At 44.1% G+C, this 17,368-nt stretch overlaps 1 protein-coding gene across 1 annotated transcript in view; it reads left to right on the forward strand.

The window, feature by feature from the left end:
• The window catches only part of ELK3 (ELK3, ETS-domain protein (SRF accessory protein 2)), a 104,386-nt gene that overhangs the window by 73,012 nt on the left and 14,006 nt on the right, over nucleotides 1-17,368 (forward strand). Inside the window, exon 3 of the mRNA XM_006871803.1 lies at nucleotides 3,070-3,864. Within this exon, the coding sequence (XP_006871865.1) occupies nucleotides 3,070-3,864 (795 nt within the window). The remainder of the gene's footprint in view (nucleotides 1-3,069; nucleotides 3,865-17,368) is intronic.

Below are 17,368 nucleotides of genomic sequence, written 5' to 3' on the forward strand. Positions count from 1 at the left end.
TCTCATCTTTGTTTTCAAGTAATTGCTGCCTATTTGGTCTCATAGAGGTGATTTTTAAAGGTGTACAGTACTTAACAGGGCATATTCAATGTTTTGTGAGCCAGTTTGCTGTTTAGCTATAAAATGACCTCGGAGTGCATTTCGGTTCCAGGATTGAAGTAGAAAGTAGTCTCCAGAAATCCTGTGTGGTTTTCGGAAGTTGAGGTTCTGCTCCACATTTTTCTCCCGCCCTATTAGGGTCCATTATTGTGACCCTGATCAGAATCGTCGGTAGTCATAGCTAGGCACCATCGAGTTGTTCTGGTCTCAGGGTGGGCCAGGCTACCTAGCTTGTGTTGATCGTCACTCTCAGCACGCTTTCTTTTTAATAGGATCTGACTCAGGTCAGGTTGGGTCCCTTGACACCTGTAATGTCTCCTGCTGGGATTGGATTTCTCCATGCATGCTCTCTACCCAGGCCTGATGCTCCTGGTGGTAAATACTTAAGAGAGTTCACAAATGTCTCTGAAGGTTTGTAAGTGGCTTTTAGTTTTGCTAGTGTGAATGTGAGAATGAGGTCAGATGAGCCAGTGGGACTTGGGGTTCAAGTGCAGCCCAGAACTCAAGACTGCTGGGCAAGGGAACTGTTCAGCTTCAATCTAATGTGTCCCCCAGCCTCTCCTGTGCACAGTTGCTGAGCATGTTGATCTGGGTGTCAAGTAATTGGGATTTATTCTGCCTTGTGTGGCCCCCAACTTAGATGGCTGCCCTGAGGAATTCCTTCTTGTAAACCTCAGAGACATGGTACCTTCCTTCCCAACCAGGAGATAACTCGCTTCTGGGATTTAATGATTTGTTTAAGGGGGAACCGTGGGTAAGGACAAATCAGAATGCTATAATGTAACTACAGAATCTCTAGGTGGTACCAACAATTAATGTGGTACAGACAGCTCACACTCTTGTCTGCTAACCAAAGGGAGATTGGAGTCTCCTGAGAGGTGTCTCAAAAGAAGGACCTGGCAATCTACTCCCCCAAAATTAGCCATTGGAAACCCTATGGAACACAGTTCTTCTCTGACACTCATGAGGGAATCGACTCATTGGCTTTTAATGTAGCAGGAGTCAATAACTTATATTTATGAACCAAATTATAATCACAACAGGAAGGTCAGAATTGTATTAAATTTTATCTCTACTTGTGTGTTCCCTGATGCTCACTCTCTCTTCAAATTCATTTGGAAAACCAACTGGTAGCTCTGTGGTCTTAGGCAAATGACCTTCCTCTTTCTGAGCTTGTTTATGTTTTAAGGATGCTTTCTCCCAGCCGAGAAAACAAGCAGAGTCCTGGTGTAGTGCTGTAGAGTCAGCGCTGAAATATGACCCATGAGGTCGGTGGTTCAAACCCACCAGCTGTTCCTTGAAAACCCTATGAATCGGAACTGACTCAGCACTTAACAACAACGAGAGAGTTTAGTGAGGATGAAAGGAGATGGCTCAAAATAAAACATCAGGCACAGAAGACATGCTCAATAAATGCTGTTTCTAAAACGCTTCCCCTCCAAATGCTTTTTAAAATTTAATCCTGATTCCTAACCACGTTTTAGGAGAAAGCATTTGCAAGGGAATATTCTAGGACCTTTTCCCACAGGATGGCGCTAGTTCTTTGTGCTTCAGGAGAACCATGCATGTCTCCTTAAGCTCCTGGGATTGGAGTCGAGGCCAATGCTTAAAAGCTTTTGTTAGATATTTGCTAAGGTTTCAGTTTAATAAACCTCAAGGGCAACATGGCTTCTAAGATCAAGTCTGTTCTTCCCTAGGGGTGTGGAAGGGTTAGCTGTGATTGTTGTTTTTATTTACATCCTTATGTTTGAGGTCCGCAAGAGCCAGAAGTGGAAACCAGCAACTTGAAATACCACATCAGTGTCGTCAGTATACAAGCAGACAAGTTGTTTTTCCTCCAGTGACTTTCTTGGCAGAAAAAAAAAACAACCCATACACGATTTAAGAAAATGTGGTGGTGTTTGGTGATAATGTCTTACATCTCTGTAATGCTTTCTAGCTTACAGGATGCTTTCACCTTATTATTTCCCTGAATTCCCACAACTGCCAGGTTTGGTGAAAGACTATTGTATTATGGTTAAGGTAATGCTCCTTCTATATACCCTATGGTTGTGTGGGTTAATTAAGCACTCTGAGATTTTTCTCCTAATTCTTAAAATTGGAACCGACTCGACGGCACTTAACAACAACATATGAGATAATGTCAGCCACATTTTTTGTTGTTGTTGTGTGCTGCTGAGTTCGTTTCTGATTCATAGCAACCTTGTATCGGGTTTCTAGGAGCAGCAGAAGAGTTTGAACTGCCGACTTTGTGGTTACCAGTCCAGTGTTTATCTTACAGTGCCACACCTGGGCTCTCAAACACATAGTAAGTGCTTAATAAATGGCAACTCTTAGTATACAAACAGATATAATAGTCATTATTTTACCAGTGGAGTCCTGGTGTGATGCTGTAGGATAAGCACACTCGACCATAAAGTCAGTTTGAACTGCAAGGTTGGTGGTTCAAACTCACCAGACACTCCTTGGAAATCCAATACAAGGTTGCTACAAGTCGGAACTGTCTTGACAGCACTTAACAACAAATCTTACTGGAGAAAAAACAGTCTCCACAGAGTTGATTCTGATTCACAGTGACCCATGTGTGTCATGGTAGAACTGTGCTCCATAGGGCTTTCAAGGTTGAGGTCTTTTGGAAATAAATTGCCAGGCTTTTCTTCCGAGGCACCTCTGGATAGGACCCGACCCTCCAACCTTTCTGCTTGCGGTCAAGCACATTCACTGTCTACACCCACCAGGAACTCCCTTCACAGACCAGGAAGCTAAAAATGGCATTCGGTAATTGGCAGAACCCAAAGGCAAACCCAGCTCTTCTGGCTCTCATTACCCTTTCCAGTACACTTAAGCAAAACTGCATAAACCAGGAACATGTGAGCGGTTCTGCCATAGAATTTACCACTCTAATAATACCTGTATGACTCAGTTTCTGTGAACCACTAATACTGTAATTGTCCACTTTTGTATCCACAGAACATCATCAAGAAGGTGATTGGGCAGAAGTTTGTGTACAAGTTTGTCTCTTTCCCAGAGATACTGAAGATGGATCCGCATGCGGTGGAGATCAGCCGAGAGAGCCTTTTGCTGCAGGACAGAGACTGTAAGGTTTCCCCCGAGGGTCGCGAGGTGCACAAACACAGCCTGTCAGCTTTCAAAAGCACGAGCCGCAATGAGTACATCCACTCAGGCCTCTACTCTTCTTTCACCATCAACTCCCTGCAGAATGCCCCAGAGTCCTTCAAGACGATCAAGACAGAGAAGCTAGAGGAGCAACCCGAAGGCAGCCCCCCCGTGGAAGAAGTCAGGACTGTCATCAGGTTTGTGACCAATAAAACCAACAAGCATGTCACCAGGCCTGTGGTGCCCCTGCCCTCAACGTCCGAGGCCGCTGCCGCGTCTGCCTACCTGGCCTCATCTGTCTCCGCCAAGATCTCCTCCTTAATGTTGCCAAATGCTGCCAGCATTTCCTCCACGTCGCCCTCCTCATCCCGGTCCCCATCCCTGTCCCCCAACTCACCCCTCCCTTCTGAACACAGAAGCCTCTTCCTGGAGGCCGCCTGCCATGACTCGGATTCCCTGGAGCCCCTGAACCTGTCATCGGGCTCCAAGACCAAGTCTCCATCTCTCCCCCCAAAGGCCAAAAAACCCAAGGGCTTGGAAATCTCTGCACCTCCACTGATGCTCTCCGGCACCGACATTGGCTCCATTGCCCTCAACAGCCCAGCCCTGCCCTCGGGTTCCCTCACCCCAGCCTTCTTCACTGCACAGGTAAGAGCCGGCCCTGCAGTCCTGGACCCCCACTCATGGTGACCCCATGTGTGTCAGCGTACAACTATGCTCCAGAGAGTTTTAAATTTTTATCATTGGTGGCAATATACACTCAACCAGACCTCCATCTGTTCACAGTTTCTACGGGACAGTTCAGTTACATTGTTGATACACTTTACACTGTGCCGCCATTTGGAGCCATGTTGCTTCATCTCCATTCATTTAGGTGCTCGTTCTACAAGGGCTGTAGATTACCTGTTGTCACACTGTTGTTGTGAAGTGCCATCGAATCGGTTCTGACTCACTGATCCTGTATAGGGTTTTCAAGGAGCGACTAGTGGGTTTGAACCACCAACCTTGTGGTTCTCCAAGGCTCCATCGTCAGATAAGCTCTTACCAAGAAGGCAAACCTTCCTTATTAATTAGGCTAAACTGTTTAGTGTAATGATGGCTTTATGGAGTAGTTTCAGTCCACGGTTTAAAGATGGTTTCTGGGCACTAGAGTTGGGATTCCTCCAGTCTTAATGGATCCAGTAAGTCTGGTTTCTGTGTGAGTTTGAAGTTCTGTCCCACGTTTTTCCTTCTTTTGATCAGGATCTATCTGTTGAGTCCTTGATATTCATAGGGGTCATCAATAACTGATTTTTCCAATGTAGCTCACCAGGTCTCTGGGTAGATTCGAACCTCTAGTCTTTCAGTGAGCAGCCGAGCGTGTTAACCGTTTACAGCACCCATGGGCTCCTCATGTCCCACCATCTGTGTAAATGTCAAGGAAAAGTACTTTTCTACCCTCAGACTGGAGTGTCCTCAAGAGAAAGGTGTGATTTCTTGGTGACAGAAAGATGGTTGATGACTTTCTTGCTTTGAGTGGCCTAAATTAGTTGTAAGATGTAACATGTACATTGGCCGTCAAAGCAGATCTGAGGCAACGTTTGTCAGGGAGAGTTGAGCAGGCCAGTTTATATTTCAGAAGGCATTTGGACTCTATGAAATCTTGATGACAAAGGCCTCAGTGGACACTTCACAAGTAGCCATTTGTTCTCTGTTAGCAAGAAAATAGATGTTACTTGATACCACCATTGCCATTGTTGTGTGGAGTGAGGCTTGTCTGTGAGTCGTTAATCGGGGCCACACCAAACAGTGCGGAGGAGATTCTGTACCACAAAGCAGTGCTGCTCTGAGAAAAATGAGAAAACCCAGGTTTACGTTACATGGGAGAAAAAACAGATTCATGGCGGAAACAGTCTTCATTGTTAGCAATGCGGCGGTGAGGTAAACACTCGTTTAAGTAAAATACTTGGATGTTCTTTGCTGTTCAGATGGCAGTTCCAGGGCAAAGACAAAGTGAAACCAAAAAATAATCATTGTCATCGAGTCAGTTGCCACTCATGGCAACTCTGTGTGTGTCAGAGGAGAACTGTGCACCGTATGGGTTTCGGTGGCTGATTTTTCAGAAATAGAATTGCCAGACCTTTCTTCCAAAGTGTCTCTGGGTGAACTCAGAACCTCCAACCTTTCAGTTAGCAGCCAAGCATGTTAACACTTCATACCACCCAGAGACTTCCCTGAAATATTGAGTGACAAAGTAGGTATCAGTCAACCATATTTACGTTTTCCCTTGAAAATGTGGATGCAGTATACTGACAGAAGAGGTTAAAAGTGTTGAATTCAATTCCTGACTCCACCTGTTAGCACAAGTGTGACTGAGGGAAACTCCTCTCAGCCTGTCTCCACCTCCATGCAATGGGTTGTAATGAGGATTAAATGGGATTCTGGTCATGGTCCATGAGCTACAGCTGTTAAGTACGTTTGTGCCACCAGCGTGTGGGCATGTGTTTAAGCCAGTCAGACACTCCGTCCTGCCTCGGGAAGTGTTGTCAGCCCCTGAATCCTCAGCATGGGCATCACTATAGCCCTCCATATATACCAGGCACTGGGGTAGGCACTTTATACACATCCCCTGATTTATTTTTCATAGCAATCCTATAAAGTCAATACTGCGATCACACCATTTTCCAGCAAAGCTTGATGAGGCACAGAGATAAGGTAACCTTGTCCAGCATCACACAACAATTAGGTGGTGGAAGTAAACTTGAACCCCTGCTCTTAAAGGCAAGGCTGTTCTCTGCAGCGATGCCCCATTATCCCTGCTCATGATGGCAGGTTAGGGTCCCTGGAGGAGTCTGTAAAGCAGCTCTTGGCCATTTCCCTCTGCATGGCTTCTCCAGATTGTGGCTCAAGGATTGCATGGGAAGTCAAGCTTGTCAGCTAGTGGTAGTACTCCCTGGCTAGTCCCTCATTAGCTAACTAAAAGTGGTGCCTTAGAAGAAAGACCTGGCAACCCACAGCTGAAAAATCCACCACTGAAAACCTATGAAGCACTGTTCTCCTCTGACACGCATAGGGTTACCATAAGTCATGGTTTAGTCCATGGCGTAGCATAGTGGTTACGAATCGGGCTGCGAACCGCAAGGTCAGCAGTTTGAAACTACCAGCTATTCTGTGGGAGAAAGATGAGGCGTTCTGCTTCCATAAAGATTTACAGCCTTGGAAACCCTGTGCAGGGTCGCTATGAGTCGGAACCAACTCCACAGCACATAACAACAACAACTATTTGTTAAGCTGGTGGTAACATGTTTGCAGCTACAGAGGGAAGGGCTGAAGATTAAGTGACAGCTCAGAATGAGCTCCTAAACTGGGCGTTCTCTGACAAAGCAAAACCGTCCAGTGACTGAGGGCATCTGAGCAAATGAAACAAATAGTGGCTCCTGAGATACTCAAAGAAGTAACTTGAGAAACTGGGCCAGGCTCAACAACCTCAGGACCGCCTCCCCTAGGCTCCTCAGTGTTTACAACTGTAAGACTTAGCAAGATCTAAAGCTAGGCCAAGACCAACTCTGATTTCATTATCTGTTTTCTCTGCCAGTCTGTATTACCATCTCAGCTCAGAGGAAACTGGCTCTGACCATGGGTGGCAGAAGGGAGGGAGAAAAGAGGTACTGAGGGAGAAGAGAGGGAGAGCAGAGAAGGTGGGGACTGGGGTGTGGGATTCAAAAACTAGTTCTCCAGCTAGTTCACACAGCCGGTTTCCTTCAGAGCAGATGATATTCAGTCTTACCTGGATCACAGACTAAAATCTGAGGTTGTTTGGGACTAGGACGAGACCTGGAGTCTAGGTAGGAATATCTGGATGGTGCAAATAGTAAACCCGATCGATTAGTTGCCAAATGGAAGCCTGGAGATTCAAGCCTACCAAGAGGCACTGTAGAGGGAAGGCATAGTGAACTACTTCTGTAAGATTGCTGTTAGTTGCTGTGGAATGGGTTCTGACTCATAGTGACCATAGTGTCACTCATAGTGACACCAGAACGAAACACTGCCCTGTCCTGTGTCATCCTCACAACTGTTAAACTTGAGCTCATTGCTGCTGCCACCATGCCAATCCATCATGTTGATGGAGGGACTAAGGGATTGCCTCTTTTCACTGACACTCCACTTTACCAAGTATGATGCCCATCTCCAGGGACTGGTCCCTCCTGATAGTATGTCCGAAGTATGAGAGATGAAGTCTGGCCATCCTGGCTTCTTCCAAGGAGCATTCTGGTTGTACTTCTTCCAACACAGATTTGTTTCTTCTTCTGGCAGTCCATGGTACTTTTCATATTCTTTTCCAACATCACTCAAATGCATCAGTTCTTCTGTGGTCTTCCTTAGTCACTGTCCAACGTTCACATGCATATGCGGCTATTGAAAATACCATGGCTAGGGTCAGGTGCTCCTTAGTCCTCAAGCTGATTTTTTTTGCCCATGAACACTTTAAAGAGGTCTTGTGCAGCAGATTTGCGTGATGCAATACATCATTTGATTTCTTGACTGTTGCTTCCATAAGCATTGATTGTGGATCCAAGTAAAATGAAGTCTTTGGCAACTTCTATCTTTTCTCCATTTATCTTGATGTTATTTACTGGTCCAGTGGTGAGGATTTTTGTTTTCTTTACATTGAGGTGTAATCATTACTTTGACCTTTATCAGTAAGTATTTTAAGTCCTCTTGTCTTCCAACAAGCAAGATTATAACATCTGCTTATCACAGTTTATTAATGAGTCTTTCTTCAATCCTGATGCCATGGTCGTCTTCATATAATTCAATTTCTCCGATTATTTGCTCAACATACAGATTGAATAAGCATGGTGAAAGAATACTGCGTGGCACACACTTTTCCTGATTTTTAATCATTCAATATCCCCTTGCTCTATTCAAACGACTGCCTTTTGATCTTATACAGGTTCCACATATACACAGTTGTGATCTGAAATATCCATTCTTCACACCATAACTTGTCATGATCCACAAAGCCAAAAGCCTTTGCATAGTCAATAAAGCACAAATAAACATCTTTCTGGTATTCTCTGCTTTTAGCCAAGATCTATCTGACGTCAGCAATGATCTCCCTCATTGCACAGCCTCGTCTGAATCCAGCTTAAATGTCTGGCAGTTCCCTGTCAACGTACTGTTGCCACAGTTTTGGAAATCTCTTCAGCAAACTTTTACATGCATGTGATATTAATGATGGTGTTTGATGATTTCTGCATCCCCATTGGGTTATCGCTCTTGAAATGGGCACAAATATGGATCTTTTCCAATCATTTGGTCATGTAGCTGTCTTCCAAATTTCTTGGCATAGATGAGCGAATTCCTCCAGTGCTGCATCAGTTGGTTGAAAGCTTTCAATTTGTATTCATTCTGTCATTTCCTGAAACCTTGTTTTTCACCAGTGCCTTCAGTGCACCTTGGACTTCTTCACTCAGTAACATTGGTCCTTGATCATATGCTATCTCTTGAAATGGTTGAACATTAACCATTTCTATTTGGTATAGTGACTCTGTGTTTACCTTCCATCTTCTTTTGATGCTTTCTGTATCATTCAATATTTTGCCCCTAGAATCCTTCAGTATTTCAAATTGAGGCTTGAATTGTTTCTTCAGTTCTTTCAGCTTGAGAAATGCTGAACATATTTTTCTCTTTTGGTTTTCTAACTCCAGGTCTTTGCACATTTCATTATAATGCTTTGTCTTCTTGAGCTACCCTTTGAAATTTTCTGTTCAGCTCTTTTACGTTCTCATTTCTTCCATTTGATTTAGCATCTCTATGCTACAGAGCAAGTTTCTTAGTCTCTTCTGTCAGTCACTGTGATGACCGTTGGCTTACTTCCTGTGTAATGCTGTTGGTGTCATGCCTCACTCAGCTCTTTGGGTCTTCAGTCATTTTTAGTGTCTAAAGAATAAAATCTGTTCTTAAGGTGATCTCGAGATTCAGGTGGAATGTGCTCAAGGTCATACTTTCTTCGGCTTCACCTTGAACTTGCATATGAGAAATTGATGGGTCTGTTCCACAATTGGCCCCTGACCTTGTTTTGGCTGATGGTATGGAGCTTTTTCACCTTCTCTACCCACAGATGTAGTCAATTTGATGCCTGTGAATTCCAGGTGGATAGTCACTTTTTATGTTGTTTAAAAAACGTATTTGCAATGAATGAATCATTGGTCTTCCAAAATTCCATCATGGAATCTTCAGCATCATTTCTATCACCAAGGCTATATTTTCCAGCTGTTAACCCGAACCTTTGCATTTCAATCACCAGTAATTATCAATATGTCTTGATTGTATGTTTGAACAATTTTAGACTGAAGAAGTTGGCAGAGTTCTCCAATTGCATCGTTATGGCTTTAGTGATTGGTGCATAAATTTGAATAATAATGTATTAACTGGTCTTCCTTGTAGACATATGGATATGATCCTATCACCAACAGGTTTGTACTTCAAGATAGATCTTGAAATGTTCTTTTTGGCGATGAATGCTATGCCATTCTGTTGAATTTGTTGTTCATGGTGTAGTAAACCATATGACTGTTTGATTCAAAATGACCATTACAAGTCCATTTCAGCTCACTAATGCCTTGATCTTATGTGTTCCATTTCATTTCTGACAGCTTCAAATTTTTCTAGATTCATACTTTGTACATTCCATGTTCCAATTATTAATGGGTGTTTGCAGGTGTTTCTCCTCATTTTGAGTTGTGCCCCATCAGCAAATGAGGGTCCCCAAAGCTTTACTCCGTTAACATCAGCTTACTCAACTCGACTTCAAGGAGGCAGCTCTTCCCCAGTTGTATTTTCAGTGTCTTCCAGCTTTAAGGGCTCATTTTTTGGCACTATAGCTGACAACATTCTGCTGCTGCTGTTCATAAAGTTTTCATTTTCCAGCACTGTATCTGACAGTGTTCTCTTGCTGTTCAGAAGGTTTTCAGTAACTAAACCTTCAGATGTTGTTCTCTCTTTCTTCCTAATCTGTTTTAGTCAGAAAGCTCAACCGATGATGACCCTACTGGTATTTAAAATGTCACTAGCATAGCTTCATGTTCAGCATCTCAGCAACATGCAAGTCATCTCACTGGAAACCCTGAGGAGTATAGTTCTACTCTGACACGAGATTGCCATGAGTCACAATTGAGACTCAACAACTGCTTTTGGAGTTCATGTAGGATTTGGATTCTCTGAGATTCCGCTCCTGCTGCTGCTTTAGGGAGTATGTACACATTGTTGTGATGTGCCTTCGAGTCTGTTCTGACTTATAGCCACCCTATATAGGGTTTCTGACTTGCAGCTGGTGGGTTTGAACCACTGACCTTTCAGTTAGCAGTCTAATGTTTATCCTACAGTGCCACATCAGGATTATATATGTTTGTAAGTGCTGTCGAGTTGGTTCCGACCCTATATATAGGGTTTTCAAGGAGCGACTGGTGAGTTTGAACTGATGTCCTTGAAGTACAAACTGACCTTTCGGTCCATTGCTGATCCTACAGTTCTGCATCAGGACTCTGGGATTATAGATGTCGTTGTTGTTGTTAGGTGCCATCAAGTCTGTACTGACTCATAGCAGCATGTGCACACCAGAACAAAACACTGCCCGGTCCTGGGCCAACCTCACAATTGTTGCCACGCCTGAGCCCGTCGATGCTGCCACTTTGCCAATCCATCTCGCTGGGGAGCTTCCTCTTTTTCTCTGACCCTCCACCTTACCAAACATGACATCCTTCTCCAGCGACTGGTCCCTCCTGACAATATGTCCGAAGTATGAGGGACGAAGTTTGGTCATCCTGGCCTCCAAGGAGCACTCTGGCTGCACTTCTTCCAACACAGATCTGTTGGTTCTTTGGGCAGCCCATGGCACTTTCAATATTCTCCTCCTACACCACAACTCAAATGCATCAAAATTCTTCTGTGGCCTTCCTTATTCACTGTCCAGCTTTGAGATTATTGAAAATATAATGGCTTGGTGTCAAGCACACCTTAGTCTTCAGGCTGACATATTTGTTCTTCAACACTTTAAAAAAAATCTTGTGCAGCTGATTTGCCTAATACAATACGTCGTCTGATCTCTTGACTGCTGCTTCCATGAGTGTTGATAGTTGATCCAAGAAGAATGGCGTCCTTGACAACTTCAGTCTTTTCGCCATTAATAAGAATGTTGTTTATTGGTCCAGTGTTGAGGATTTCTGTTTTCTTTACATTACATATATGTTGTTGTTGTTGTTGTGTGCCGTTGAGTCAGGTCCGACCCATAGCGACCCTGTATAGGGTTTCCAAGGAGCAGCTGGTGAGCTTGAACCGCCAATCTTGCAATTCTAACGGCTTTTCAGTCTGGCACATTAACCCACAGCGCCACACCAGGACTCCACATTACATATATATATATATATACATATAATAAGGACTCTTGGTGTAGCGCTGTAGGATCAGTACTGAACTGTGAACCACATCCTTAGCAGTTCAAACCTAATGACACGTAGCAACAACAGCATATGTAATACAACTTAATTAACATGGGATAATATGCTTAAAAATAAATCAGTCCCATATTTCTGCCACCAGTGGACGGTCAGAAACAGCATCAACATTGAAAGGTGCAGCCTCCTTCAACAATAGCTTATTCTGCAGAATTTTATCTACTCAACCACAGCTGGGGAATGGGCTCGTGTCCCTGAGACTGCCCCCAGGGCCTGGGCATGAAAGGCTTCTGATGGATCTTAGGTGAACTGCCACAGACAGGCATGATACCTCCCTTCCTCCCTGCCTCCATCCCTTCTCCCTCCCTCTCTCTCTCAGCTCTTCTATTTCCTTTCTACGTGTGTAAGTTACTGCTTCCTTTTTGTCACAACAACTTGAATTTCCTCTGCATGGTGTGATGTGTGCAGTGTGATACTGTTTGCGCATAAACATTTGTGGAAACCGCCTTTAAATGTTAGAAAATACAGGAGGCATGCTGTATTCATGTGATACCTTGAAGATGCAACTCCCACGATTTGTTATTTCCAACTAGAAACTGGCAGGAAGAAGGGTAGAACTAAGAGTCCATAAGGAGCCCTGGTGGCACCGTGGATTAAGCATTGAGCTGTTAAACAAAAGGTCAGTGGTTCAAACCCAGCAGCTGCTCCACAGAAGAAAGATGAGGTTGTCGCTTCCGTAAAGATTTAGAGCCACAGAATCTCTTCTCTGTCTGATAGCATGACTCTAAGTTGGAATTATCTCCATGGTAGTGGGTTTGGTCTTTTTACTTTTGAGACTCCCTGAGTGGTACAAACTGTTAAGTACTTGGTTGCTAACTGGAATGTTGGAGGTTTAAATCCACCCAGAGGTGCCTCAGAAGAAAAGCCTGGTGATCATCTTCTGGAAAAGAGCAGCCGTCAAACTCTCAGTGGAACGTAGTTTTGTGCTGATACACTGCTACTCATGGGATCACCATGAATCAAAACTGACTCAGTGGCAACTGGTTTGGTCTTTTGGGTTTGATGTGACCACAGTGTCCTGTGGTTACAGTCCCCTCTGGAGCCCTGTTAAACCACATGCTTCATTAGACCCAAATTCAGAGTAGAAATTGAGGTTCACAGCATGATGTACATCAAATACATAGAGGGACAGGTGTCCTCCCTGAGACTAGGGCTTGTGGGGACGGGGAGTGGGACGTGACTGCATTAGGGGTCCTGGGTTTCTGTTTGGGGTGATGAGAATCTTTTGGAAATGGTTAGTGATGATGGTTGCACAATATGGGAAATGGACTTAATGTCGCTGAATTGTTCATCTGAAAATGATTGAACCAGCAAATTTTAAAATGTTGACAATGTCAAGTTTTGTGTTGCATACATATCTTTTATCACAGTAAAATAAAAAAAGCAAAAAAAAAATCACCCTCCATGTCCCCAAATAGTTGTGTTGTGTCCACTAGGCCCTACCTACACAAAGCAGGGTTTTTTTTCTTTAAATTTTATTTGTTTTGTTGTTGTTGCAAAGATACACAAGAAAGCATGTATCAATTCAGCAGTTTTCATGTGTACAATTCAGTGTCATTTATTACATTCTTTCAGTTGTGCAATGTTTCTCACCCTCCTTTTCTGAGGTTTTCCTTCCGTATTTCCATACTCATTGCCCCCTAAGTTCCTGTCCAGTCTTCGGAACTGCTGCTGTCAGTTTAAAGCCGTGTAGATACTTCTTAAAAGAGCATAATGCATACCTTTATTATTAGTTAAGCAAAACTACTATTCAGTTTTAAGACTTCAGGACATATTTTTGGTTTAGGGTTAAAGATTATCTCAGAGCAATAGTTTCAAGGGTTCATCTATCCTCAAAGGTTCCAGAGAGTCTAGAGTTCATAAGAACTTGAAATTCTGTTTTGCATTTTCCCCCTTTTGATCTGGATTCTTCGATGAAATGTTTGGTCAAAATGTTCAGATGCCGGCTAGCATCTTGTTCTTACGGCTTCTGATAAAGGAGGCACCCGACCCAAACCCACCACCACTGAGTTGATTCTAGCCCTGGTGGTGCAGTGGGTTAAACATTGGTCTGATAACCCTAAAGTCTGCTTTCATAGAGATTTGCAGCTTTGCAAACCCTACTATGGAGCGGTTCTACACTGTCCTACAGGGTCACTGTGCTGAAAAGGGACACACAAAGTGAATTTAAGAGAGATTGTTCTTGTTCTTTGGAATTTTAAATTCATAATCAGCACTCATGAATGTAGATAGAAATGATGATCACCCTAACACTCCATAATCACAGAACTATGAGGAAGTGACAAACTAGAATACAAACAGCAACTAGGTATCAGCAACTGATCCAGTTGGGGCACAGCCAGTGAGGTCACATTTGAGTCTAGCTAGAGAAAAGCAAGGATGTTATCATTGATGGCATGAGTCCCAGAAATTGAGACATAGGGGTGGAGCCAGGATGTGAAACCCTCCTGGTTGTAAGCCAAGACCCCTGGATGCTCGAGTGGTGCCAGCTAGAACTTCTGGTTCTCTGGATCTTTTGTATCTTAGTATCATCTGTCCCTCTCCCTTCATTTGCCTCTTCTGTTCAGTCGCTGTCTTATGTCTCTCTTTCTTTAAAATCATATTGTATTGTGTTTTGATGAAAGTGTACACTGAAAATTAGATTCCCACTCAGCAATTTCAACACAGATTGTTCAGTGACATTATTCAATTTTTTACAGTAGATGAACATTCTCATAATATCTGAACTGGTTGTTGCATTTCCATGAATCTAGTTTCCCTGCCTCCTTACCTTCTCACCGTTACTTTAAAGTAACTGTTGACTGAAAGAGAGAGTGGCCTACACAGGGATCGAACCTGTGACCTTGGTGTTATTAGCACCAACTGACTGAACCGGCCACCTTCTCCCGCCTCATGTCTTAACAATGTGAAGGTAATTCAGACTCTGAGGCTGGCACAGTGCATTGCCTTCCTTTAGACCAAGACCGCTGTTTATCTCACATGGGATGTTTGAGACGCTGAGCTCAGTCAGCTACGTGCTGGTACTGTGGCATGAATTCCCCATCAGAGTCTGAGTATGCATGCCCCAGGATGTTTTATTAGCAGTGGCCCAGGCCCAGCACCAATTCAGCATATGTTAAAGCCTCCTTCCTTCATGTCCTGGGTGATGAAACAACTTGGAGGTAAAGTCATAGGTGGGGATGTGGAATTAAGTGTTATTGGATCCTATTCCAGTTCTGGCCTGGCCTTTCATTTTCTGGTCTCCTTGCTATTATAACCAAAGAGAAAAAGTTGAGTGTACTTTGTGCCCTGGTGATGATCCCAGTCTCCTCCGAATCTCCACAGCTCTTCCTCATTTCAACATGCAGCTCCCTCCATCCCAGCCTTTCCTACAAGGAAGGCTTCTTGCAGTAGAAGTACTTCACAGGTTGAGTTGCATGCAACTCTCTGACACTCCAGTGGGAGGCTCTTGGAACCTGAGCTCTGGGATGCCTGGGAGGAACACACAGCACATAGAACCCCCACCTTCACACCCTGGGGCCTGTCTCTTCCTGCTTTTGCCTTTGCTTTGATGGTTCATGATTCTGGCCCCCCTACCCCCCCATCTACTTCTGCTCAAATTCCTTCACCCGCCTCCATTACTTGCTGTACTTATCCTGGGCCCATATGGGATTCTATTTCTCTTTTGAAGTCCTTAAAACCACTCTGGAATTTGAATTCAGATGACTCCAGGAGTATACACAGATTCTTAGCTACCTTTTTAGGATTAAAAAAAAAAATTTTTTTTTTAACCCCAAGTAGTAGTATCAGAAGGAGCTCTGGTATTGTAGTGGTTACGAGTCGGGCTGTGAACTGCAACGTCAGCAGTTCGAAACTACCAGCTGTTCCGCTGGAGAAAGATGAGGCTTTCTGCTCCCATAAAGATTAGCCTCGGAAACCCTCTACAGAGTCGCTATGAGTCAGAACCGACTCCACGGCACATAACCACCACCACCACCAGTATTGTCGGGGATTCTGTTGACTTTGTGTGGGGAGATTAAGATACCAAGGGGAGGGGGACGCTAATAAACAAAAACACTGCCATTGAGTTGATTCACACTCATCCTGTGGGACAGAGTAGGGCTGTTCTTAGGGTTTCTGAGCCTGTAAATCTTTACAGCATCTTTCTCTGAGATGGGGCTGGTGGATTTGAACCACTGGCCTAACTTTTGGTTAGCGTTCGAATGCTTATCCCAGAGTGTCCCCAGGGCTTGTTGGAGATTAAGATGAGAGATGGTATTTATTGGCACAACCTATTCAACTGAGGCCCCTGTCCAATCTCCTTACTTTAAAGCTGTGGATGGCTTACCCAGCATCTCACTCAAGTCATCAGTCTGCTACTTCCTGGTGAGCAGCTTCTCAAGGTCCTGTTCCGTCCCTGTGGCAGTGGCTCCCCACCATTTGTTCATTTCTTGGGGAGATAGTCATTGAACACCTCCCATTTGCTAGACACTTACTAGGCACCTGGGGATTCAGAGGTGAGTTAGGTAGACCCAGTTCCTACTCCCATGAGTTAATAGCTTGTTGTTTAGCAGATAAAGAACACGGGGCAATATATAATTTAGGGTGAGATATGAAATTATGTTTTGTTTAAGTGCTGTTGAGTCGGTTCCGACTCATAGTGACCCTGTTGTAAAGAGTTTCTGAAGAGTGGGTGGTGGGTCTGAACCACTGGCCTTGAAGTTAGCAGTCCAGTGCTTATCTTGTAGCACCACACCAGGACTCTCAAAGCTGACTGAGGAATTTAGACGTATTTTGTTGGGAAATTTAGTTAGTGGAGGTATAAACAAGTGAATGCAAAACATCGTATCAGAACTGTCAGCAGATAATTACTGAGCATTAAGTCATGGTGTGGCACTGTAGGATAAATCACTGGACGGAAATGTCGATTTGAACAGCAAGGTCAGCAGTTCAAACCCACCAGCTGCTCTTCGAAACCCTATGCAGGATCGCTATGAGTTGGAACTGAATGATGGCACTTAACAACAACAACAATGATTTGTAAGGTGTGGAAAGGACTACAAAAATATCAGACCCCATCCTTCTGGCCCCAAGAGTAATAGGAAAGTACGATTGGAGGAAACCTTCCAAAGGTGAAGTAGGTAAAGGGAGGTGAGCAATAGGGGAGTATCCAAGGCTAGAACTGTGTTCAAAATCACTCTGCTGTGTGGATGGGGAACAGGTAGGCATGGAGCCAGTGAAGACACTCTTGTACTACTCCAGGTGAAGGCCAGTGGGCTGGATCAGAGATCGAGGGAATGCTGCCCCCGCAGGACTCAGTAACTAATTGGATAGGGTGGTAGGGAGGATCCAGAAGTTGAGGGTGAGAAGTAGGGGATGAAGAAAAACTTCCAGGCTGTGTGGAGTCTGTAAGGTGGATCCGCCCAGCTGCAGCTGGCAGAGTCTGGGGCTGGAGATAAAAGTTAGGGTGTCATCAACATGTCAAAACCAAAAGCAAACCAGTTGCCACCGAGTTGACTCCAACTCCTGATGACCGTGTAAGCAGAACCACAGTCCCTAGGGCTATGAGGTTTTGGAAGCAGATTACCGGTCTATTCTTCTGAGGTGCCTCTTGGTGGGCTCAAACCTCCAACCTTTCAATTCAAGATAATGCTTAAACATTTGCACTACCCAGGACT

The sequence above is a fragment of the Chrysochloris asiatica genome, unplaced genomic scaffold (genome assembly GCF_000296735.1).
Source record: "Chrysochloris asiatica unplaced genomic scaffold, ChrAsi1.0 scaffold00174, whole genome shotgun sequence".
NCBI lineage: Eukaryota > Metazoa > Chordata > Mammalia > Afrosoricida > Chrysochloridae > Chrysochloris > Chrysochloris asiatica.